At 38.5% G+C, this 26857-nt stretch overlaps 1 protein-coding gene and 2 pseudogenes across 1 annotated transcript; 1 reads left to right on the plus strand and 2 right to left on the minus strand.

Moving 5' to 3' along the window:
- Positions 1–1213: 1213 nt before the first annotated feature.
- On the plus strand, positions 1214–1699 carry LOC141500842 (AP-2 complex subunit sigma pseudogene; annotated as a pseudogene).
- Positions 1700–13431: 11732 nt separating this feature from the next.
- On the minus strand, positions 13432–13855 carry LOC141497037 (UPF0547 protein C16orf87 pseudogene; annotated as a pseudogene).
- A 5711-nt stretch (positions 13856–19566) lies between these two features.
- On the minus strand, positions 19567–26576 carry TOMM5 (translocase of outer mitochondrial membrane 5). The gene is made up of 2 exons (XM_074202684.1): positions 26374–26576; positions 19567–20108 (listed from the first exon to the last, which is right to left on the minus strand). Exons 1-2 carry the CDS (start codon positions 26492–26494, stop codon positions 20074–20076), a joined length of 156 nt encoding a protein of 51 aa, XP_074058785.1. The 5' UTR covers positions 26495–26576; the 3' UTR covers positions 19567–20073.
- Positions 26577–26857: the final 281 nt, after the last annotated feature.

The raw sequence follows: 26857 nt of genomic DNA on the forward strand, positions 1-26857 counted from the left end.
ATCTCTTGCTCTCGGCCCCAGCAAAATTTGAGTTAAGAAGCTGACTCCTCTGCTCATAATTTTTCTCTTCAAATCCCAGCCATAGAAACCTTCATTTCCTTTGTAGACAGCAGATTGTGCAGGACAGACAGGAAAAGCTTATGGAAATGAGACCGTGGAAGTGAAGGCAAGTGCACTCACAAAATAGGGAAAGCAGACTAGTAGGACCTTGGGAACTGGATAAGCAAACTTGGACTGTGCAGATAGAATTGATCCTGTAGTCTCTGCCTGCTAAGATTGTACCATAAAAAAGTATAAATCTCTCCAAGTCTCCACAGTATTCCTTTGATCTCTCTGAATAAAGAACCTGCAAAGCAGACAGGAGAAGAGGAGAAAAACCTTCAGAGCTTCTGCCTTACCTGGCAGGATTTGTCTGAAGCCAAACTCTGTTGGATTTGCAATTGGCAATGAGGATGGGATTGGTTTGTGAAACATCTTGCTCTCCTTGATTAGACTTACACAATTTTTAAAATTTTGAGTTCTAAATTTTCTCCCTCCCCCTACACCCCCTTCCTTGAGAAGGCAAGCAATTTGATTTCCGTTAATAATAATGCAAAGAATATTTCCCTACTAACTGTGGCACTTAAAAAGGTTTGAGAAAAAATTTTATTAATCAATCCAGCACATTATTTAAAAAGTTCTCTCTCTTAGACCAAAGACAATTATGACAGTGGATTTATGATCTATAAGTTCTTTTGAAAAAAGTGGTAATCAGCTCTGAATAGTTAACACAATAGGAGATTGGTTATATTAAAATGAGGAACTGAGAATGACATCATGTCACCTTTTTAGAGAAACTGTCTCTATACCCAGATCACCCCCAGCCTGGAAGCAATCTAGATCAGTCTCCACCCAAGCATGATTGAGGGAATTCATTAGAGAAGAGAGACTAGTTTGGATTAATAGAGTTTAGCTTAACCTTCAGAGTCTAGTTCTTGAAAATAAAAAAGAAAGGGGGAAAATCTCCCCAAATCATTAGTTATTAATAATCATTGGTTTCTTGGTTAGGAAGCAGAAATGGGGAAAAAACCTTGGTTTTTTGGTTCAATAAATAATGTGAATAATAATAATAATAATAATAATAATTTCTCATATAATGTTGTAAAAGAAAATATAGGAGAAGCCTGAAGTGCTGGTTGGAAGTCACCCAGGCTCCGTGGGACCCCTGGTGGGGCCTTGACCCCGAGGGATCACCATGATCCGATTCATCCTCATCCAGGACCGAGCCGGCAAGACCCACCTGGCCAAGTGGTACATGCAGTTTGATGATGACGAGAAGCAGAAGCTGATCGAGGAGGTCCACGCTGTTGTCACAGTCCGGGATGCCAAGCACACCAACTTTGTGGAGTTCAGCAACTTCAAGATCATTTATCGCCCTCAGCCGGCCTGTACTTCTGCATCTGTGTGGATGTCAATGACAACAACCTGGCCTACCTGGAGGCCATCCACAACTTCGTGGAAGTCTTAAATGAATATTTCCACAATGTCTGTGAACTGGACCTTGTCTTCAACTTCTATAAGGTTTACACGGTGGTGGATGAGATGTTTCTGGCTGGAGAAATCCGAGAGACGAGTCAGACGAAGGTGCTGAAGCAGCTTTTGATGCTGCAATCCCTGGAGTGAGGGGGCCCCGGTGGTCTTCAGCCCCTGCCCCTCTGTCCTCCTCCTTCTCCCCCAGAAAATGCTCTGAAGTTACCCTCTGGGACGGTGGGACCACCCCCTGACCAGGCTCTGGAGGAGGAGAGTCCCCTGTGTGTGGTGCCATACATCCTGTAACCCTGCTGTCATGGCAGTGATGCTGTGAGCATGTGAGCAAGCCTGTGTGTCTGTGTGTGTGCATGTGTGTGTGTGTATGTGTGTGTATGCACATATGTGTTTACCTGGAGCTCCCAATAAAGTTGTGGACCTGGCCCACAAAAAAAAAGAAAAGAAAAGAAAATACAAACAAAAGACAAAAAAAAAAGACAATTTTAAAAAGTATGCTTCAATTTTCATTCAAAATCCATCAGATTTATCTCTGGAGATGGATAACGTTTTTCATTATGTGTTGCTTAGAATTGTCTTGGATCATGATAAACATATCACTTAAAGAGCAGAAGTATGTTAAGCCATTCCCCAATTGATGAACATTCCCTCAGTTTCCATTTCTTTGCCACCACAAACAGCTGCTATGAATATTTTTGTACAGGTGATTTTTTTTAGCCTTTTTCATCATTTTTTCAGGGTATAGACCTAATAGTGGTATTGCTGGATCAAAGGGTATGCACATTTTTGTTGTCTTTTGGACATAATACCAAATTATTCTCCAGAAAGGTTGGATGAGTTCACAGCTCCACCAACAATGTATTAGTGTCCCAGATTTCCCACATCCCTTCCAGTATTGATCATTGTCCTTTCTGGTCATATTGGCCAGTCTGAGAGGTGTGAGGTGGTACCTCAGGGATGTTTTAATTTGAATTTCTCTAATAATTAGTGATTTAGAGTAATTTTTCATATGACTATGGATTGCTTTGATCTCCTCATCTGTAAATTGCCTTTGCATATCCTTTGACCATTTGTCAATTGGGGAATGGCTTAGCAAACTGTGGTATATGTATGTCATGGAACACTATTGTTCTATTAGAAACCAGGAGGGATGGGAATTCAAAGAAGCCTGGAAGGATCTGCATGAACTGATACTGAGTGAGATGAGCAGAACCAGAAGAACATTGTACACCCTAACAGCAACATGGGAGTAATGATCCACCTCAATGGACTTGTTCATACCAAGAGGGCATCAATTAGGCACAATTTTGGGATATCTGCAATGGAGAATGCCATCTGTATACTGAGAAAGAATTGTGGAGTTTGAACAAAGACCAAAGACTTTCTATGTACCTTTAATTAAAAAAAAAGTCTTATTATGTAATTCTGCTATATCTCATACTATGTTTCTTCCTTAAGGATATGATTTCTCTCATCACATTCATCTTAGATCAATGCATACTATGGCAATGATGTAAAGACTAACAAACTGTCTTCTGTGGGGAGGGAAGCAAGATTGGAGGAAAAATGTAAAACTCAAAATAAATAAAACCTTTCTAAAATAAAAAAAAAGAGCAGCAGTATGGCAGAACTAGCCTCAGAATTAGGAAGATGTGAGTTTACGTCTTGCCTTTGTCACATATGACTGTGTGAAAGTCATCTAACCTCTAAGTACTAGCTGTCCCAGGAAACTGATTGTTGACCTGCACTAGAAGATGGAGTTTCCTTGCCCAGAGTTTTCTATTCAATGAAATCATAAGCTGGGAAACAAACAAACAAACTACCCCCCAAAAAAACTTTATCCAAGATATTAAAAAATAAGTTAAACAGTAAAGGGTCATGGATAGATATCTGGGGTACTCTCACAGAGACCTTTGACCAAGTTGACATTGAATTAGTCATCACCACCCTTTCAATCTTGAGGTTGTAATAGTCTTGGCCATTGCTCTTGAGTTATGGTTAAATACAAGCTTAATATTGGTGAATGAGGTGACCAATCCCTCATAGTTTTGAGATCTCTTAGCAAAGCAGTGCTTTCCTTAGCATGAAAATAACTCCATGAACATAGATACTTCCCCTTGTTTCTACTTTTATTCAGTGATATCCACAAGGGCCCATAATCAGTCTTAGTAAGGATGATATGTTAGTAAAGTGAGAGAGAGGACTTTGGCCTCCCTAAATGTGATAATTGCAATCTACAGGATACATTTCTGTGCAGTGAATGGGATGGCTGATGAGGTAGAACTGAACTTCACCTCTGATTGGGAAGGGTTGAACACATACAACTGGCTTTGGCTTATTGTATACAGTCAATCACAGGTGAGGCTCAGCTCTGTCTCACCTGTTGTCCCTTCATCCCATGTCTCTGGTCATTACACATGGGTGTGTGAACTGTGTCTAAAAAAACAGAGGTAACAAATCAGCTGTGGTGGCACATGCATGTTATGCCCACTTCTAGGGAGATTTGAAGCTGAATTGCTTAAGTTTGGCTGTTTTGAGCTGCAGCAGGGCTAAAAGATGTTTAGCACAATATAGTGCCTCTGGGGAAAGAGAGTCATGGGGGGGGGCAGGGAGAGGGGGAAGTAAACTATAGTAGCCCATAAAAATGAAGCAGGTTAAGGCTTTCATGGAAATCAGAAATTGGGATCAAATACAGGAGTGGTTCTATACTTCCAGCCTAGGTGAGATAGGAAGTCTAATTTTTTTTAATTTTTTTTTTAGGTTTTTGCAAGGCAAATGGGGTTAAGTAGCTTGCCCAAGGCCACACAGCTAGGTAATTATTAAGTGTCTGAGACCAGATTTGAACCCAGGTACTCCTGACTCCAGGGCCTGTGCTTTATCCACTGCGCCACCTAGCCACCCTGAAAGTCTAATCTTAAAACAAAAACAAAAACCCCAGATGGTGGTAATCTAATTGGCCATCTCTATTATTTAATATTCACTCTGAGTTGTTTTCTCTGAACTGCACACCTTGATTTCTCCCTTGGACTTTTCATCTTTTCTAACTGCTGAGGAAATGAGAAACCCATCCCTTTGCCTTGAAGGCTTCTCATTCTTCAATTTGGTATCCTTTGGCATTTTTTGATTGCTCAGGGTCTTGCTTTATAAGAGCATTCCTTGATAAATATCCAAGATCTATATAATCTTGTCAAAACTTTTTATAAGAAGGATGGGTCTCAGGGGCAGCTAGGTGGTGCAGTGTATAGAGCAGCGGCCCTGGAGTCAGAAGGATTAGAGTTCAAATTGGCTGTGTAACCTTGGGCAAGTCATTTAGTCCCATTGCCTTAAATTTAAAAAAAATTTTAAAAAAAGGAGGAGGAGTGTTCTCATAGTAACAAAATTCATCTGGAGCAACACAAGAGCAAGAATAGCAAGGGAACTGATGGAAAAAATGTAAAGGATGGTGACCTAGCTTTACCAGATCTAAAACTATACTATAAAGCAGCAGCCATCAACACAGCCTGGTACTGGTTAAGAAACAGAGTAAAATTGTAAAAAATTCAAAATAAAAAAAAGAAATAGAGCAATAGATCAATGGATTAGGATGGGTTCAAAAGAAACCACAGTAAATGACTACAGCAATCTACTGTTTGATAAACCCAAAGACATCAGCTTCTGCAATAAGAACTCACTATTAGACAAAAATTGTTGGGAAAACTGGAAAATAGTATGGCAAAAATTAGACACAGACCCACATCTCACACCCTAAACCAAAATAAGGTCAAAATGGGTACAGGATTTAGACATAAAGGGCGACACCATGGATAAATTAATAAGCCAAGAAATACTCTAATTATATATATGGAAAGGGGATAAATTTATGACCAAACAAGAACTAGAGTACATTATAAACTGCAAATTGAATGATTTTGACTATATTAAAAAGGTTTTGCACTAATAAAATCAATACCGACAAAATTAGAAGGAAAGCAGAAAGCTGAGAAACAATTTTCATAACTAGGAGTTCTGATAAAGGTCTCATTTCTAAAATATAAAGAGAATTGCATCAAATTTATAAGATCACAAATTGTTCTCCAATTGATAAATGGTCAAAGGATATGAATAGACAGTTTTCAGATGAAGAAATTAAATATATATATACACACACACACACACACACTATATATATATATATATATATATATATATATATATATATATATGTATATAATCAAATGAAAAAATACTCCAAATCATTACTGATTAGAGAAATTCAAATTAAACCAATAAAGAGGTATCACCTCACACCTATCAGATTGGCCAAGATGAGAAAAAGGGGAAATGATCAATGTTGGAGAGGTTGTGGGAGGATTGGGACATTGATGCATTGCTGGTGGAGTTGTAAAAATATCCAACCATTCTTTTTTTTTAAGGCTTTTTCAAGGCAAATGGGGTTAAGTGGCTTGCCCAAGGCCACACAGCTAGGTAATTATTAAAATTATTAAGTGTCTGAGACTGGATTTGAACCCAGTTACTCCTGACTCCAAGGCTGGTGCTTTATCCACTATGCCATCTAGCCGCCCCTATGATCCAACCATTCTTGAGAGCAATATGGAACTATGCCCAAAGAGCAATAAAACTGTTCATTCCCTTTGACCCAGCAATTCCAATTCTAGGTCTATATCCAAAAGAAATCATAAAAAATGGGAAAAGCCCCACATGTTCCAAAATATCCATAGCAGTTCTTTTTGTAGTGGCAAAGAATCGGAAATTGAGGGGATGCTAAACTAGTTATGACACATAATACTATGGAATGTTTTTGTTGTATAAGGAAATCATAAATGGTTGAACTCTAGGGAAGCATGGAATGAGTTACAGGATCTGATGCTGAGAGAAGGGAGTAGAACCAAGAGAACAATGCACACATTAACAACAACATTGTGAGATGATCAACTTTGATGGAAGCAGCTCCTCTCAGCAGTTCAGAGAGCTGGGACAAATGTATTATTAGATCGACTGTGGACAATGTTATCCCCATCCAGAGGAAGAAAAACAAAACAAAACAAAAACAACCTTTCAGAATACTGGTGAACACTTTATAAAAATTATCTCTTATGTATCTCTTTCCCTTAATCCCTAATTCCTCATACTAAAAATGACTAATCTGTAAACATGTTTATCAAAAATATGTATGTACAATGCTAGCCTGACTGTTCACCGCTGAGGGGAGTGGGGTGGGGAGGGAAGGTGGAAGGAAATTTTGTAGCTTAAAAATATACAAAAGCATATGAATGAATGTTGAAAAAACTTTTGTAACATGTATTTGGAAAAATAAAATATCAATTAATAAAAAAGAAGGAGTCTCTTTCAGGAATAACAGGGATATGATTGCCAAACAAGCAAGATTTTTTCAGATATATTTCTGACACATATTTCTGTTATTGAAGGTCAAGGGATTTCCCAAGTTAGGATAAGGCACAATAGAGCTTTCGTTAATAATGGGGTGAGGTGGATTATTTATGTAAAGCCAATGTTTATAGCATAATAGCAATGCAAAAATAATCTGGTTAGCAGGTAAATTGTTCAGGGTGTAGTGAACTGTCACTCTTAATAAAGTCATTTAACAAAGCTGTGAGATTCATTTTCTTTTCAGCATAATGAATCTCAAAATAATGGCATATTTATGCAGACATATGGAAGCTACACCATGGAAAGGAAGTAATCAGACTTTAGTGATGTCAGGACACATTTGGCCTTCACCTAGGGGGGTACAAAATCCTGGAAACTGGTGTTAAACATGATTTGGAACAAGATTATACAATTTGACTGCCCAGATAAAGTAAGCACATGGAAATGAATGAGTGAGACAGTCATTTCTGAAAGAGAGGGACTCATCCCTTGAGACACAATATCTATGTAAACCCAAGGAAGAGACAATTAATTAATGCTTGGCTACCTAAGAAAATCTTATCTGACAGTTTTCACCTGATAAAAGATCTTTTTTTCCCTTCTTTCCATCTTTGTGGTTGCATCTTTTCTAAGTGGGAAGATTTTATAAAAGAAATATGTTTCTATAAAGATTTTGTTTGCTTAGCAGTCATATTTCTGACATTCTTGAAAGAGACTTCCTGTAAAATAAACAGTTTTGACAATACTATATAGACCTTGGCTATTTATCAAGGGATATTGTCTTGATAATCAAAAAAAGCCATAAAACAAAAAGGCACGTTCCTCTCTTCTAACATAGGAAACAGTTTTTGTGCCCTGAGTTAAGATATGCAGCAATATATAAGCAATATATAAGATATGCTGCATCACATATGCAGTATCAAGTATATATATATATATATATATATATATATATATATATATATATATATATGCAAGACAAGTAACAAAAAGATTTCAGGAATAGGCCTGAAATTGTACCACTACAAAAGGAACTCTAAAGAAGGATTTCATGAATTGGGGGGGGGGATACCCTGTAGCTAAACTGAGTTATTTAAACGTACTGTAACTCTCTGTCAATCTTCTGAATCTTAATCAATGCAGCCTCTCTATTGGTTCTGAATCCACCTAACCATATTATCATCTAGTCTCTACTACTTGTCACTATGTCATATCTTCCTCAAGGAAAGAAGATTCTTTAATGAACTACACTGCAGGTTTTGAATCATTTCTTTTATTATTTATCTGGGTAACTTTCTCAAGGGATAGAAAACAGTAAGGAACTAGGAAAATAATATTCATGATGACAGTAATGATAAAAATGGGAATGATTAACAGGAACCTAACAACCTAACACTACTGGAATGCTATGAAATTAATATAAAGTTTGACTTTAAAGAACAGACACCAAGACTGTGCCTCCTTCCCTGCGTAATGATCATAGAATCCTAAATGTAGCACTAGAAGTGAGATAATCTTCATTTAAAAGATGATGAAATGAAGACTGAGAGAAGTTACTGGTGATTTGGCCAAGGTCAAAGAGACGAGGAAGGATTTTGAACCCAGATATTCCTGGTTACCAGTCCATTCCCCTCTCTACCTCACTGTGCCACATAGAATTATGAGTGTGGAACACTGAATATGACAGACTTTTTTGATGTGCTAGTTAGTTCCACCTTTCCTCCCTCTTTTAAATTTTGCATTATTGAGTTATATCTCTGGAAGGAGGGAAGGATGTACTGAGAAATGTAGGTGATATAAAAACAAATAAAAATAATAATAAAGGAGCAGCTAGGTGGCACAGTGGATAGAGCATTGGCCCTGGAGTCAGGAGAACCTGAGTTCAAATCCGACCTCAGACACTTAATAATTACCTAGCTGTGCGACCTTGGGCAAGTCATTTAACCCCATTGCCTTGCAAAAAAAACCTCTTAAAAATAATAACAATAATAATAATAAATGTTTTGAAAGGAAGGCATAGGGGCTGGACTGTTAATTCATTTGTAAAGGAAATTGTCTCTACCAATACAGGTCAGCATCTTCTCTGTATCTTAGAGGTTAAAATGTTGCATAGGATACTAAGTAACCTTCCTAGTTATTGAGAATGCAAAAGGTAGAAACTTGAGTTCAGTTCTTCCAGGTTCAGAGGTCAGCTGTCTAAAGCCTGCTGTTTCTTTTAAAAATAAAAGGAAAAGAAAACGAGATGTGTATCTTTAGGCTGAAATTGTCTATAACTTTCAACATTGTTTTTTTTTTTTTGGTTTTTTTTTTTTTTTGCAAGGCAATGGGGTTAAGTGGCTTGCCCAAGGCCGCACAGCTAGGTAATTATTAAGTGTCTGAGAACAGATTTGAACTCAGGTACTCCTGGACTCCAGGGCCAGTGCACTCTATCTACTTTGCCACCTAGCCACCCCATCTTTCAACATTGTTAATCAATTTTAGTAAATGCCATGTAGCCATGAAATAGTACAACCCACACAGAGATACCCATAAATATCCTTTTCCTTCAATAAAATAAAGGAGAAAGACTCAAGAACAAACATCAAACACTAATAGCTAAACCATTATTCCCATTCTTAATCAATTTCTCTCTCCTGATCATTCTTGCCACACTAGTTCTTAGCCCTAAATCTATGATGCTATCAGCTCCTTTCCCATTATATGGCTTCCCTAAACATCCTTAGGGGAAAGAGAACATGGCATACAGTAACAGCAATATTGTAAGATGATCAACTGTGAATGACTTGGATATTCTCAGCAATACAATGATCCAAAACAATTTCCAAGGACTCATGATGAAAAATGCTATCCACACCTAGAGAGAAAACTGATAGAATCTGAATGAAGATCGATTACTTTTTAACCTTTTTTCATATTTTTCTCCTTTTAATTTATTTCTTCTTTCTCAACATGACTAACATGAAAATGCTTCATGATTGCATATGTATAACCTATGTCAAATTGCTTACTATCTCAGGAAGGGGTGGAGATAAGAGAAAAGAAGAAAATTTGGAACTCAACATTTAAAAAAATGAATGTTACAAATTATCATTACATGTAATTGGGAATAAATTATTACTTTTTAAAAATAAATATTGGTAGAAGTATTGGTTCAATATCTGAACTATTCATTGCAACTTAACATTTTGGATATCCCTAGGAATCTCTCTGTTCTCTGTTCTCTTCCCCAGAGAATCCCAATCTCTCTGAGATTTATTAGCATTAGTAGTTTGTGTTTAGGTTTCTCTTTCATCTAGAAATAAAGTTCTTTATCCCTAAATAGAGTGGAGACCATTTAATATACTTTGTAAACTATCTAGGCACACAGTGAATAGAACACTGGGCCTGGAGTCAGGAAGAACTCAGGAGTTATTCATCTGGGTAACTTTCTCAAGGGATAGAAAACAATAAGGAACTAGGAAAATAATGTTCATGAAGACAATAATGATAAAAATGGGAATGATCAACAGGAATCTAACAACCTAACACTACTGAATGCTATGAAATTAATATAATCAAGTTTGACTTTAAAGAACAGACACCGAGATTCTTATATACCCTTACCAGCTATGTGACCCTGAGCAAGTCACTTACCCCTGTTTGCTTCAGTTTATTCATCTGTAAAATGGAGAAGAAAATGGCAAACCACTCTATCAGTCTCAAGAAAACTACAAATGCAATCATGTTGAGTTGGATACAACTGAACAATAACATGATATTTTACAAAAGCATTTAACAAACGATTTAATGAATGATTATAAAATGGAACTTTCATTTTCAAAATGTTTTTCCAATTAAAAAATTAGCTTCTTCTTATTGTCAAGGATCCATCAATGGAGAGCATGAAGTTTGATGCTTAAGCAGTAGCACAATCCTTACACCATGGGAGTTCTGGGGCAGGGCCAAGCTGGTGGCTTGGAGCTTTTCCCTTCCAAAGATAAATGAAGTCTCTATTCTGACATTTCAACCACAGATCCCACCAAGAAAAAGAGAAGATTCAAATAAGTTTTCAAAGGTAGACATTGTAGAGGATCTTCAATGAAGGTCTGTCTCTTTGGAGGAAAAGGAGAAGTAAAGTCCAGGAGAAGGGAAAGTGGGGAAAGCCAACAGGAAGCTCTTAGCCACAGTGCAATCTAGGTCCCAACAACTAGACAACAGCGGTGGTCCCCGCAGCTAGATAGCAAGCCAGCCAGGAGGGTCCCAACACCAAACAAAGGCTGAACCCTGGGAACATCGAGGTAAAAGACAGGACTGGGTCAGGAACAAACTACTAAGTCAGAACCTGGACATTAAGGAGGAAATAAACCTATAAAAGCAAGGCCTGGACTGCATAGACAATATCTTGGTCAACAACAAGCCAGGGATCAGACCCCAAACCTCAGCAAAAAAAAAGCTTGGATCTATACTCCCTATACCTCAGAAGCAGAGTTCAAACAACAAAGATGAGCACAAAAGCTACAAGAGTGCTCATTACAGAAAACTACTTTACAGACAAAGATGACAGCAATGCCATGTCTGAAGAAAAATTAGTGAAAAATCACTCACATGGGAAGTATCAAAACAATCTATAAATTGGACTCAAAAACAAAAGCTCATTCAAGTAACTTTTTTTTTTAGGATTTTGCAAGGCAAATAGGGTTAAGTGGCTTGCCCAAGGCCACACAGCTAGGTAATTATTAAGTGTCTGAGGCTGGATTTGAACTCAGGTACTCCTGACTTCAGGACCAGTGCTCTATCCACTTCACCACCTAACTGTCCCATTGAAGTACTTTAAGAAGAATTTAAAAACCAAAGAAGAGAGGAAGAAGAAAAGATGGAAAAAAGAAGTGAGTCATGAAGGAAAATTATGAAAAATTGACCAAAGAAATCAACTCTATTAAAAGTAAAAATAACTAGAAAAGGAAACACTAAATGAAGAAAATAAAACCCTAAAAATTATAATTTAACAAAAAGAAACCAATGAATCTTCAAGACTACAAGATTCTATCAAACAAAATAAAAAGATTGAAAAAAGTGAAGAAAATGTAAAGTGCCTTTTAGGCAAAATGAATGACCTGGAAAATAGATCCAGAAGAGACAATCTATGAATCAACAGACTACTAGAAAGACTAGATCAAAACAAGAACCTGGAAAATATCATTCAGGAAATTATAAAGGGAAACTGTCCAAATCTTCTAGAAAAGGAAAACAATATAACCATTGAAAGAATCCACAAAACCCCTCCAGAAAGAGATCCCAGGATAAAAACTCCAGTCTGTTATAGCCAAATTCCAGAGCTCATAAATAAAGGAGAGAATATTGCAAGCAGCTAAATGAAAACAATTCAAATACAAAGGAAACATAATCAGATTCACACAGGACCTAGCAACCTCTACATTGAAGGATCAGAAGACCTGAAATAACTTATATTGGAGAGCAAGGGACCTGGGATTACAACCCAGAATATACTACCCTGAAAAATTCAGCATATATTATAAGGGAAAAAGAAGGATGTTCAATGAAATGGAGGATTTTCAGAATTTCCTGACACAAAGACCAGAATTGAACAGAGAATTCAATCATCAAATACAGGACTCAAGAGTTGCATTAAGAGGTAAATGAAAAGGGGAAGGAAAAAACAAAGCAAAACAAATGTTACTCATGACCATCAAATTGTATACAACCTTAAAAGGGAATATATAACACTTCTAATTCTTTTTTTTTTGCCTATAATAAATACAATTTATATTTAGGTTAATAGGCACCAATTTGAGAGCAGGAAAAAACCCCAAAATCTTTTGTTCAACTAAAAAAATAAATCATATACAAGAGGACATGGTGGTATTTCTGAATTGTATGACATATCCTTAATATTTATCTTCAAGCATCACTCAACTTCTCAACTAGTTACCTAGAAGCATCACCTAGACCTTCAACCATAAAAATAAAAGGCCAAGAACAAACCTTAATTTAAGAGAAAAATTACATTATATATTCTCTTAATAGTTAAATAAAATAACAATTACCAATTTATTAAAGCTTAGATAAACTATACATATGTAAACTGTTAGAGCTGAAAAATTTGAATTTTTTTAAAAAGCAAAATCACTCTCTCTGAAAGTATTTAAAATATTTCATTTCTGGTTGAAAATATAAATGCTAACAAGTATTTTGTTTCCCTGCTCTTCCCCCACTACTCTCCCCCTTTGCATTCATCCAAAATACACTTTCTAAGACCAAATATAGTCACCATATTCCAGACATGAAACATTGACACTGTTTCTTAGTAAACAAGAGAGACACAGAACTGTCCAAGTCTACAACTCTATTCCTAAAGTGTTGCACAGGCTAAACAATGTGAAGAATAAAAGGGGAGGGAGAGGAGAGGGAAGAATCAATGGCCCTTGTAGATGTAGGCAGAGTACTCCTGAGAGTCCTTAAGAATTTGAGAATTTGTTGATGTAATTCTGAAGAAAGTTCCAGCAGTTCTGCAGATAAGTATTAGAGAATAAATCTTTGATTGATAATTTTCCTATTAATTTCTGCTAAGGCAACTGAAAATCAACTTCTTTTTCCTGTCTCCCTCTTTCTTCCACATGTTTTTTGGCAGATGCACTTTTGGGTCTTCCTCTTCCTCGTCTGATATGATCAGATTGGTGGCTATTTCGAGACCTTTTTTGTTTTCTAAATCTTTATTTACTGTAGAATTAATCTCTCTCCTAACTTTCTCTGTTCATCTTCTCCTGGCATCATGCTTATTTTCTGCAGAAGAGGGAGATTTCTCTGAATGTTTTGAATTTAGGAGCTTTTTACTAATAAATATATAACCACAGGGGAATGATTTATATGCAACAGGAACCTGTTGATTACATTCCAGGCAGGATTTGGTGGTCATTTTCACTTTCTTGTCTCTAGTTGCATACATGCTCCTTTCCTTGGCCGAGGAGGTGGCAGCTCCTCCCCTCCTTCTTCAGTAGCCCAGCCTGGCCTCAGCCTCAGCCCTGCTCTGCACATCCTGACTGACTGACTGACTCAAACTAATCAAGCTAGCAAGGGGCTCAAGTTGCTCTCCAGTGTTCAGAAGGAGGGGGGCCAATAATTCTTGAGAAATTTACTTCTCTTAAAATAATTGAAGAGATTGCACTTAAAGGATAAGGGTATAGTTGCGTCTTGTCTCTCCATTGAAAAGGCCCAAGATGACAACACTTATGTTTGAGACAAAAAGCCCTGATAAAAAGCAGGGGTGTTAACTTTAAATTTAAATATCTTATTATCTTTTGAACCAATTTAATTCTGCTGTGCTGAAAAATGTTAGTACCTTTTCTAATGAAGGCATCATAAACTGCCTGAACTGTGAGGTCCTGAGTCAGTGTCTTTGTAACTTATATCTTTTGTAAAGTTCTCAGGTGAGACCTCCATAACCTCCCAGTACTTAGAGTCCTTTAAGATTCTTGCAGTTGGGGGATGGCTAGGTGGTACAGTGGATAAAGTACCAGCCCTGGAGTCAGGAGTACCTGGGTTCAAATCTAGTCTCAGACACTTAATAATTACCTAGCTGTGTGGCCTTGGGCAAGCCACTTAACCCCATTTGCCTTGCAAAAACCTAATATGTGTGTGTATGTGTGTGTATGGATGAAAATAAATACATTAATTTAATAATTTAAAAAATCCTTACACGTGTACTGGGCAGGGCTTTTCCTACTAATTGCAGTTTCCAACAAAAGAAACTGGGAGTGCAAAGTTGAATAACAACATAATATTTAAATATTTGGTCAAAACCAGTGTGTCATGGGATACTTGGAAGGGTCTCAAGTAGTTCTAAGAAGAGAGCTGATAAAAGATGATATTGCGAGCATGACTAAAATCAGCATCCTCTTAGTTGGGGTTTAATGTTGAGATGAAATAAGACAGATGATTCATGGAACATTTAACAAAGGAAGAAGTTTATTTTGCCCTAAAATAGCAAGGATATGTAGCAAGTATATACAGAAAGGATACATCAGTACTTAACTTCTCAGCATCTGCTGTTCCCTTGTCTCCACCTGGAAAGATATCAGGTCAGTTAGTCATGGGGGGGGGGTGGGAATGACTCACAGAGTGTTGGGTACCCATCAAGTCTGAGAGGCATGGAACCCTGCCTGGCTTGTCAGTCAGCTTTCATAAGGGCAGGAAGCTTGATCTGAAAAGCTTCTAGGGAAATGGACTGAAATAAGTTGTGTGTAGGGTTGTGTATTTTGGAATAAGCTACATGGAACTTTGCCAGAAAACTGCTTTTCTACCACAAACCACTCCTTGGTGGCAAGGTCCTAATGATCTTCTAATGGACCTGCCATCATTTAAATAGATAAACAATCCTCCTAATATGCAATACCAATTTAAAAAGGGAAAAGGGAGAAAACAAAAAACATACAATACAAAAATGGGAAGGAATACAAAAATCATAAGTCATAAGCCTGTCCTTAACTTCTGAAGAAAGATTAATTCTCAAACTCATCACTGTGATGGTATACACCAATGCTCCCAGGAAGGGAAGCCTTTTATAATGTGGCAATATGGAGAGTTCAGATGGTTTTGTGGAGGGACTGTGATGATATATTGGACTCCTTTCCCAGGTGAAAGCACACTGTATCTGACTAGTTTCAGCCACAGATTTGGAGAAAAATGGTATTGTCAAGGTTGAAACCCTGGACCTAGGTTACTTGGTCTACAATGTAGAGAAGATCAGGATAGCTGGAGATGGGCCTGATGACCTTCATTTCCTCTAGTCCCCTGTAAACTGCCATGTACCAGCTGTCTTCCTCACAGGTAACATAGGATTGTAGTAAGGGGATCTGGTATAACAAATTACACCAGCTTCCTTTATCTCCATCACTAGAGAACTATCTGTCACCTCCCTGTGCATCCAATATTGCATTAATTACATGGGATAGATCCAGTAATTTTTAAGGGTTTTCACTTAACCCTACTAACAGTAACATGCTTAGAGGTTTCTCAAATGGTATAGATACTGAACCCATTTGTGTAGGGTATTGAGACCCTAACCCAAAATGACTACTTGGAGTCCTCTCAAAGTGGCAGCAAAGAGTTAAAATTTAATTCGGTTCTTGCAAGAAGCAAGGCAGTTCCTAACTCTCTATGAGAGAGGGAGAGCAGAAAAAGCCAAATTACAGGGTTAAAAAAACCACAAAAACCGCAACCCCCTTCCCCTCTTTTCTGCTAACCCTTACAATTGGTCAAACTTGATGGTCCAAAGAGAAGGGGGGGGGGATTGCCTGTCTTTGTTTACACCTTATATGGTTAGGGTGACATAATTTTTCTAGCTGGAGATCAGGGTTCTCACACACACCTGATTCTTGAGAACTAGAAACTGAGGCCTGTGGCTTAGACTAATTTAGCACTGTTTCTGAAAAGTCAGCATTTTTGCCCCTCACACATTGTACCCCTTTCCTCTCTGGACCATTCTCTGTAGCTTCCCTTAATTGATCCAAATTTATTTAAAGCAGGGGTTTTGGAGGATATTTCAGGCTTAGGTGTGACTGAAGGGTCCTAATGGCAAGGTGCTTAATTTCTGTTAACCTTGTAGAGTTTGGTGTATTTATAAAAATGAACAGAATTAAAACAGCATCTCCATAATTTATCCTAATAAGGAACAAACAGAATTAGGCTATACCTCATATGTGTTTATAAGGTTCTCTTTGCAGATATATGGGAGCCTGGTTGGTTAGGAGTGGGACCCAAAATGGAATTTTGGAGAAGCATATTTATAGGCATAAATCAGGGATCAGAGGGATCATAATTGATAATATCTCAACTCAGGGTGTTGGGGGGGAACTATCGGAAATTCCAGGTCAAGAATGCACCCTCCTGACTTAGGACTTTTGTGCCTTATCAGTTATGCTCCACAAAGCATGGGAATCGTCCCCCTCCAGAATGTCGGTGACTCCCAGTGGCAGCCAGAAAGACAAATAGGTGAAGTAAGCCTTTTGTTTCTTAAAATTCCACATTTCATAATGCAAGTTTACAAGCATCCTAGTATTGGCCACCATTAACTTTCTTATCAACCCCAAATTTCAGAAGCCACACCCAGGCAGTTACTGTGATTTGTTCCCCATTCCCAAAGTGACTATTTGCCTTGGCACAAAGTCCCGATAAGCTGCTCAAATTTTAACAATTGATCTGTGTGACAGCTTAGTGAGAGACCCATTCTGGTGGGGCTTTACCCAGGGGGCAAGTTCTTAAATGCCCCAGTCAGACGATAGGGTGTGGGGAACACTGAATAAATCCAAACCTTCATCAAACCTATTTCTTTTAGAAACTACTCCTCTCCTGCCTACCCCAAACAAATCCCCAAGTGCAAGCTGACTCCAAGGGAAATTCATCTTTATTAGTTCAAGTTCAATTAAGTCCCCAATTTAGCTTCATAAGAACAAACAATGGGCAAATCTTTTTGGAGGCTACAACACATGTAAAGGGCTTTGCAAATTTAAGGAGGCCTTCAAAGATTGCCCAGGGACCATAGAAACTAAAGCAAAGAATCTTTAAGCAGTTGCCCATCAGACTACACTCACCGAAGCCCATGACTCCAGGGATCTTCAGGCTTTCTGTTTAAACTTTTCCTGCAACCATCAGAACTTCTGGGTGGACAGAGTCCACACTGCTTATCCTCTCAGGTTGGAGACAGTGAAGGAATTGGCCATTCCTGTCTCCTGGCTGTTAGCCTTCTCCATTCTCCCAGTTCCTAGGCTCCTATCTCAGCAGGAAGCAGAACTGGTTAGAGATCATGGGGTGGGTTCTCAGCTTTGGTCCCTCATTCCCCACTCCCTTCAGGAAAGATCTCTTTACTTCAACAACTGCCCTTGGAGAGCCAGCTTAGTACCTGCCAGGCTTTCAGTGTCCCCACCCCCAATCCTCTGTATTTGTGAGGTTCTTATCCCAACTCAACTATCTTGTGAATCAAGAGATCATCTCATACCACCCTATTGACTACAGCAAGGCTAGTTCAATGTTGGGAAGAAATAAGACACTTGAGAATCACTTAATATTTCACAAAGGAGATTTACTTTGCTCAAACACAAACAAGGCTACTGCAGCCTCCCCCTACCCACCCCCTGCTAAAAATGAGTCTGGTAAGTCATTAGGTAGGTTTCAGGATATCATGACTTCCAATCTGTTGGGGGTACATCAAATCTGAAATGTCTGGAGTCGACCAGGCTTTGGCTTTTTATTGGCCCTAGCCCTGGAAATACTTCAGAGAAGCTGGAGTCAATCAGGTTTCAGGAAGGTAAGAAGCTTCACTATAGAAAGGGGAGCTGAAGAAAACAGGTGAGGAGTGTGTGGACTGAAAGCTGTGCCAGGGTAAGGGGTGGGGCAATGTCAGGAAACTACAATCTAGGCGCAATAATTTTTTTGGGGGGGGGACACATGGGTGTGGTCATCAACCTTATTATCCAGCTTGCTTTAAAGGATTTATTTCATGGTTGAGAACACAAAATGAGAACTCTGGAAACTTTGGAGTGTAGATTAAAAGTCAGTTGGAACATTCTTCCCAGCAACAGCAGTAATACCTAATATCACCAGGGGACAAGCAAACCCAAGGGAAATGAGCAAGAAACCAGAACCCTAATCTCAGTGCTTTCCTCCCGAGATCACCACTAATTTGTCCAGATAGTTGTTTGTACACTCATCATTTGCATCTGATCTCCTCCCTACTCTTTTTTTTTAAGGTTTTTGCAAGGCAATGGGGTTAAGTGGCTTGCCCAAGGCCACACAGCTAGGTAATTATTAAGTGTCTGAGGCTGAATTTGAACTCAAGGTACTCCTGACTCCAGGGCGGGTGCTCTATCCACTTCATCACCAAGCGGCCCCCCCTCCCTACTCTTTTAGACTATGAGCTCCCTGAGAGCAGGGATTGTTTTTTGCTTTCTTGGTGATCCCAGACTAGCCCAGGACCTGGCCAAGGCCCATAATAGGCACTTAGTGAATGCTAACTGATTGAGATGCTTCTCCTTCACAAGTTCCTCAAGTCAATTCACTAAGTGATGGACCAGGAGTTTTCAGAGCTGATATTAAACCTAAGGTGAAGAGGGTTATTTCTATTGACATTCTTGTGTAACCAGTCTTAAAAAAGCTTCTGTTGTGCTGAATGTTTGCTATCCTTAGCCTCTACAGGGACTCAGAGTGACAGAAGTCATTATGATGCTACTAAGGGCTTAGAACTGAGAGCAAGTGAGAGATAAATCATCAAAATTAAGAGAGCAGCTGCTGAAATTCAACTTTATCTACCTCAGTGTAGAGTTGAGATGATGAACCATGAATTACTACTAAGATTTGGCAACTAGTAACTGCATAAACTCCCAACCTCCAACATAAAAACTAGTGGTTACTTTATCACCTAATCACCTGTTTCAGAATGATTATTTTCCTCTTTTGTTACATAGTAGATGCTGTTTTTAATCCATAGGTCACCTGTCATAAACGAAGTTAAAGCAATAATGCAAACTGAAGTTGTAATTATTCAGGATTAGAAAATTAACAAGGCAAAGCTGGTTTTGATACAAATATATATCACAACAGAGTTCTAGGAATTTCATCAAACACTGAAGTGAGAAAAAAAGGGAAAATTTAAATCAAATCTAATACTTTTTAAAAATGGCACATTTATTAAAAATAAAGACTAACAGTACTGTACTAATTACCATAATGTATCAATTTCAACAAAAGTATTCACAAGAAAAATCTTTCACAATGCATATTCCTCAGAGGTAGGAGGTTCAACAAAAATAATGAGATAATCAGAGGTAGCTCCCTTACAATGAGTACTCACTACATAATATAGTTTGATAAAACTATTTACAACTGAACCAAAATTTATGAAGGTTGTATGATACTGACACAGCAGTATGAGACCAAAGAAGTTTAACATTTTTTTAAATAATATCAAAGAGAACAAAAACTTCTTTTCTTTCAGTTGTTAGCATTTTCACCAAGGTCAATCTCATTCTTAGTGTAAGTGGAGTTTTCATATTTATTCAGTACCAGAAGTCTCTGATGTCTTTTTGTGCCTGTTTATTAGCAAACAAGAGAAATCATTATATTCTGGAGTTCATGCTCCCACATGCCAATGTCTCTCTTCTACCATGATCTTCATATGCTGTCCAACTTCTTTAAAATATAGGGTGCTAAGGAGAATATGGAAGAAAAAGCAAAAGGGAAAATTAGATATCAGGAAAACAAATTCCTTCATCAGATTCAATTATATTTATTCTTTTTTTGTGAACAAAGTATCATTGCCAGTAGACTGGGTTCACACGTGGCATTTTTTTTTAACATTTCAAAAATCAATAAATCTTTGTCTGAAAAAGTACTCTGATATTAGAACCACTTTCCCCCCATATTAATTAAAAATCCAATCATGCTAAATGTATCATATGCTAATAGTTAAGAAACATTTCTCAATATATTAAATATAAGATCAAGAATGATACCTATAGGGGCAGCTGGTGGCGCAGTAGATAAAGCACCGGCCCTGGAGTCAGGAGTACCTGGGTTCAAGTCTGGTCTCAGACACTTAATAATTACCTAGCTGTGTAGCCTTGGGCAAGCCACTTAACCCCATTTGCCTTGCAAAAAAAAAAAATACCTGCTGGTCAAAATGGGGAAAACAGAGCAAAAGGTTTTAATTTTCTCAGTCTTCATGCTTTAAGTATGAGTCAAGGATGTACCAGTTGGGAAAGCTAGTTGGCATAGTGGATAGAGTGCTAAGTCTGAAGATAGGAAGAACTGAGCCCAAAACTTGTCTCAGTATGATCCTGGGCAAATCACTTAATCTGTTTGCCTCAGTTTCCTCATTTGCAAAATGGAGACCACAATAGTACCTACCTCCCTGGGTCCTTCTGAGGATCAAACGAGATAATAATTTTCAAGTGCTTATTATCAGCACAATGCTTGGCACATTGGACATGTTAGCTATTCATATCTTGTTTCTTTTTCTTTTAAAAAATTATTTAGTATTTTATTTTTCCCCAGTTACATGTATAAACAATTGTTTTTAAAACTCTGAGTTCCAAATTCTTTTTTTTTTTTTTGCAAGGCAAATGGGGTTAAGTGGCTTGCCCAAGGCCACACAGCTAGGTAATTATTAAGCGTCTGAGACCAGACTTGAACCCAGGTACTCCTGACTCCAGGGCCGGTGCTTTATCCACCGTGCCACCTAGCTGCCCCTGAGTTCCAAATTCTCTCCCTTCCTCCTGCCTTATCCCATATCCCCCATTGAGAAAGCAAGAAATCTGACATAGGTTATAAATATGCAGTCATATCAAAAAATTTCCATAATAGTTATGGTATAAAAGAAAAGACTCCCTTCTTCACCTCCACCTCCCAAAAAAGAAACCACAAGAAAAATAAAGTTAAAAAAAAAAGTTTGCTTCAATCTGCATTAGACACCATCAACTCTTTCTTTTCTCTGGGGATGAAGGGCATTCTTTATCATAGGTCTTTTCAGAGATCTTGGGTCACAGCACTGCTAAAAAAAAGCTATGTCATTCACTTTGATCATCCTACAATATTTTAACAAGCATTTATTAAGTTACTATGAACTACACTATATACTAGGTGCTGGGGATACAAAGACAGAAAAGTCACTGTCTTGAGTCATTTATATTCTATCAGGGGAGACAGCATTCTGATTTTGGGGTACATACAAAATAAATAGAGGGGAGGGGGAGGGAAGCACTAGTAGGGGGATTTAGTGAAGATTTAATATAGAGTGCAGTGCTAGAGGTGAGTCTTGAAGAAAACTAGGAAGTCTAGGAAGTAGGAATGATGATGGACTGTGATGAGGACACTATTCATGAAAATGAAAAGTCAGAGTCAGTATTCAACAGATGAAAGTAAAAAAACCCTCTAGATCACCTGGGAGCAAATAGAATCATATCAAATCCAAAGTTGCTCATTAGAATTCTTATTTCCTTCCTCCACCACCACTTCCTTTCTGATTGCCAAGGCTAGGAAAGCCTGGACTGAAATTCAGTGGTCTATCACCCTTCCTCACAGGTTGGCCTACACCATGTCCTTCCCACTCCATTGATTCCCCACCCTTGTCTCAGGATTCTCCTGAAGATGCTTTGGGAAGTATGTTAATAGCCTGGTAAATGAGTGGCTATCATACTAGTTTAAAACAAATTAAAAAATAAGGCAGGCATTAATATCTCAATTAAGAAGAACAAAGGAGAGTGGGATTTTATCCTGTCCTGGTTGCAATGAATAAAGTTGATTTCTCTCCCCGCCAAGACATGACTGGAGAATACAATCCATTGTATAAATTTTGAATGTGTTCTAACACACACAGGATCTTACTCAGCAAAGTATATTTAGAAAAAGGAATGCTTGAACAGCAAGAATGTGAAAGTCCTAAGTGTTGAAAACTCTTAATTTTATTATTAATGTCAATGAAATTTTACTCTTCTAAAAAAAAAATATGGACCACTTCATGAATTTTCATGTAGACAGTGCAATAAAAAGATGGGTGATTGAGTATCCAGTGAAAGGAATAGAGAGACCAGATTGGCAAAATTGCATAGAAGGCTCCAGACCAGAAAGGTTTATATTTGATCCTTCAAATAACAAGAAGCCAATGGAGTTTAGTAGAAAAGTTACATGGTAACACAGTGATTTCACTGTGGCATGTTCATCCAGGATAGATTGTTAAATGGAGAAAAATAAGGTAGAAGACCAATTAAGAGGCTACTACAACAGTCTAGGCAGGAAATGAGGTCCTGAACTAAGGTGGTGACTGTGTGAATAGAGAGGAGAGGAAAAATGGGAGAAATGTTATGAAAGTCAAAATTACAAGAATGGCAACTGAAAAGACAATTAAGGTAATATGAGGTTAGGAGTCAAGAATGTGAACCTGGATTACTGAAGAGATGATGGAACTCTCAGCAAGGAAGAAAGGTTTGAAGGATACAGTTTTGGAGTGAAAGTTGATGAGTCCTGTTTTAGACATGGTGAGTTTGAGATACCTATCTAGTCTGAAATATCTAATAGGCAGTTGAAGATGAGCTAACTATACAATCCTATAAACAACTGCCCAAATAAAAAGATCAGGGAGCTACTTGAATGGAGAAGATAATAAAATCCATGGAAATTGATGAGTTTAGTCAGTGAAAGAGGAAAGAGAAAAAAAAAGAATATTAGACTGGGTCTAGGGGCAGATCAAGAAATGACACTAAGAGAAAATAGTCCTAGAGGTAGGAAGAGAAACAAGAGATTAGTGTCTTGAAAACCCAAAGTGGAAAGAGTACCAGAAGCTGGTTGGTTGAGTCAAAGTTGGTACAGTGGTCAAAAAGAATGAGGACTGAGTTTTCACAAGTAAACTTTGGAGAGGGCAGTTTCAGTTGAGTCTACAGGCCATTAGCCAGACCAAAAAAGGGTTGAGATATGGGTAAGGAAAGGAATAAGATAGCTTTTTCAGAGTTTGGTTTTAAAAGGGGGGGGGGATACCATATTTCCCCAAAATAAGACTGGACCTTATATTATTATTTTTTGCTCCAAAAGATGCATTAGGGCTTATTTTCAGAGGATGTCTAGAGATAGGCAATCATTCCTGCGGGAATCATTATTTGATGTATTCTTCTCTCTACAGGAAGTTCCTCATGTCTTCAGTGCAGTTGAATGTTGACTAATAGGATTTGGTCCTCAAAAAAACAAGTGGCAGCATTAAATCGATCCACTTACTTATAATATTATTTGTGTGCACTAGGCTTTTTTGGTTTTGAGAACATAAAATACCTGAAACACATTCAATCTTACCTTTCTTGCCCTTAGTGATGATTAGAGGTGGGGCTTTCTTTCCATTCAGTGCACCTATTATTAGTGCCTTGGTTCTGCACTTTCAATTGGTCATTTAGTTTTGAGTTCATCTGTTTACATCAGAATTTACCTCTTGTCCAAAGGCACCAGGTAGGATAATTTAAATAATTATAATTTATATTATAATTTATTTTAAGTATTAATGTCAATAATATTATTTATTTTTAATTATATGTAAATATTATTTTATAATTCATTGTATCCATCATGTGTTATGACATACTAAATGTGTCTGTCTGACTGACAATCTTAATTAGCACTTATTTGGGGGGTAGGAGTTATATTGTGAGCATCCTGAAAAAATTCATGCTAGAGTTTATTTTCTGGTTAGGTCTTATTTTGGGGGAATTATGGTATAAGACAATCACATAAGGGGTCAGTAGAGCCTTATGAGGTTTTTTCCAAATATGGGAGTTTGGTGGGAAATGGACATGTTTGTAAGCAGGCATAGAAGGATCCAGCAGATAAGGTGTGATGAAAGATTTGAGAGGTGGAAATAATTTGTGAGGGGCAATCTACTTGAAAGGACAGAAGATGAGATAAAAGGTACATGTATAAAAGGAATGGGCTTAGTGAGAAAGGCCGCTTCACCAAACAATGGTGCAGAAGACAACATAAAGGATAGTGTGTGTATAAAGGAGTTTTAAAATGCTCAGAAGAGGAAAGCACAGCATTTTCAAAAGACAGTAAGTAGTGGTTTGGATCACAGAATACACGAGAAGAATTATGAGATAATATTAGCACAGTACTTTAGAGAGAGGATTTTGTGGAGAACCTTGAATAAAAGGTTAAGCAATTTAACCATTATATGGTAGTCAGTGGACAGCCAAAGAAAGTTTTTGAGCAAGAAGTGACATGATTGAATCTGTGTTTTATAAAGATTATCTTGGTTGCTGTATATCAGTTGGGTTAGGGTATTGTAATAAGAATCTGAACTTGGTAATACAGCAATGGAAATAAGGAGAAAGATATCAGAAATTAAGAGGAACTGCCTATGGATTTTGAAGAAATCTTTAACCAACATCACCTTCCTTTCCAGTTAGGTCTAGATACAGATGGCGAAAAGAGATAGTCATTTTCTCTTTCTGGTCCTCCAATTCCTCAATAAACCATCTGTGCAATGGGAGATAATCCATGGTCCACTAAATAGGAGATAATCCATGATTCACTTTCCTTACCAGACGTTGTGAAGATCAAATGATCTTCTATATTAAACAGAAAAAGAAGAGCTTTGTTCCAGAAAACTACAGAAATAAAGGGCAGGCAAGAGTTGTTTTTCTGTTTGATTTTTTTCTTTCTCACTAGCCTGGTCCAGGGTCTTAAGTAGTCTCTTCTTGGAGTTCCAGAGAGATCTTTTGAACATCATCATACTGAGCAGCCTAGTATAATGGGTGGACATCAAGTGCCTACCAGTCATTGCTATTCAAGTCCTGCCTCTGACATGTGGCAATGTTACCCTGAATGAATCAGTATATCTCAAAAATGCTCTAGGCAATTCTTTATGTGGTCTTTAAGAAGCCATTCATCAGTAGAATTCCATCACTAGGTTCTCTATAGACGGAACCCACAAGTTCAATTCCTTTCCTTGTCCTATATAAAAAAGATCTGTAGAACTGCAACAGGGGTTTTTAATTCTTTTTTTTTAAGTTTTTTGCAGGGCAATGGGGTTAAGTGACTTACCCAAGGCCACACAGTTACGTAATAAATGTCTGAGGCTCGGATTTGAACTTAGGTACTCCTGACTCCAGGGGCGGTGCTCTATCCACTGTGCCACCTAGCCACCCTGGGGGTTTTTAATTCTTATTCTGTGTCACGGACCATTATGGAAAATTGGTAAAGCTTAAAGACCTAAGAATGACTTTAAATGTATAATATACGCATGATTACAAAACAAACCAACAGTACTGAGATTATTAAAGCTAGCTCTTATAAACTGAGTCGACATAAAGATTTCAATTTATCCTAATAACACATTGAGAGATACTGTAATTATTATCTACACTGTACAGGCAAGGAAACCAAGGCAGGCAACGGTTAAGCGACTTGAGATGATTACCTCCACTTTACAAATGAGGAAACTGAGGCCAAAGTTAAGTGACTTTGTTATTATCACTTCCATTTTATACATATGAGGAGACTGAGGCAGAGGTTAAGTGAAGTACTCAAACGTTACACTGATGGGGAACGGCTGAGGGATTGGAACTCAGGTCTTTCTGACTCCCAAGATCAGTATTCTATTATTAAAGTAGCATATTAAAGCAAAACATTAGTATTAAAGCAGAATAAGCACGTGGACTCTAAAAATGAAAGGAATTATAAAAGATCGTGTGGTCTAAACCGTGGTGTCGTGTAAAGAAGTCTGGATTTGGACCAGCCCTGAGGAAGGCAACGAACTTCTCCGGGGCTCGACGGGCCTGGTTGGCCTTTCACAAATGCGGGCACCGCGGCCCCGGGGGGCGTGGGGCGGAGGTGGGTGGAGGAGCACGGGCCGCGCCAAGATGAAGGCCACCTCTGCCCCCGTCCCCTCCCGGCCGCCCCCCACCCCGGCCTGCACGGCTGGGAAAGGTCACTCACTGACGCGCAGCAGGGCCACGTAGAGGAGGAAGTTGCGGACCGAAGAGACCACGTCCTCGCGCATCTTGCGCTTGAGCTCCTCCGGGTCCAGCTTCGGCCCCAGGTTCTCGATCCGGAACATGCTGCCTTGGGTCCGTCCCTTGGACTCCGCGTCCTCCGGCCGAGCGGCTCTCGCGGGTTGCCGGCTCTCCGGAAGTCGCCGCCACGCCCCTTCCGGGCTATTAGACTGCGCGGGGAGCTACGGGTCGGCGACGGGGACAGTACAGCTTGGGGGCGCATGAAAATGACGTCGCCCTGAGCACGTGCGCCGCAGGGGCGCGAAGTTCTGCTTCCGGGCGCTGGGCGACCGAACCCCGTGGGTCTGATTAGAATGACATCGGAAGCGCTTGGAGGAGTCAGGCCGGAAGAGATCCGGCGCGGCCTCGCCATTTTATGGCGTTACATTTTTTATTTATTTTTATTCTAACCCGAATAAGGTACAAGT

This window comes from Macrotis lagotis, chromosome X (assembly GCF_037893015.1).
Source record: "Macrotis lagotis isolate mMagLag1 chromosome X, bilby.v1.9.chrom.fasta, whole genome shotgun sequence".
NCBI classification, from domain to species: domain Eukaryota; kingdom Metazoa; phylum Chordata; class Mammalia; order Peramelemorphia; family Peramelidae; genus Macrotis; species Macrotis lagotis.

Excerpts from the sequence above, each read along its gene's own strand:
- TOMM5 (XM_074202684.1), bottom strand. The coding sequence starts at position 26,494 with ATGTTCCGGATCGAGAACCTGGGGCCGAAGCTGGACCCGGAGGAGCTC. Across the intron at positions 20,109-26,373 it reads CGTGGCCCTGCTGCGCGTCA|CACCCTATATTTTAAAGAAG; the intron begins GTGAGTGACCTT and ends TATTCTCCTTAG.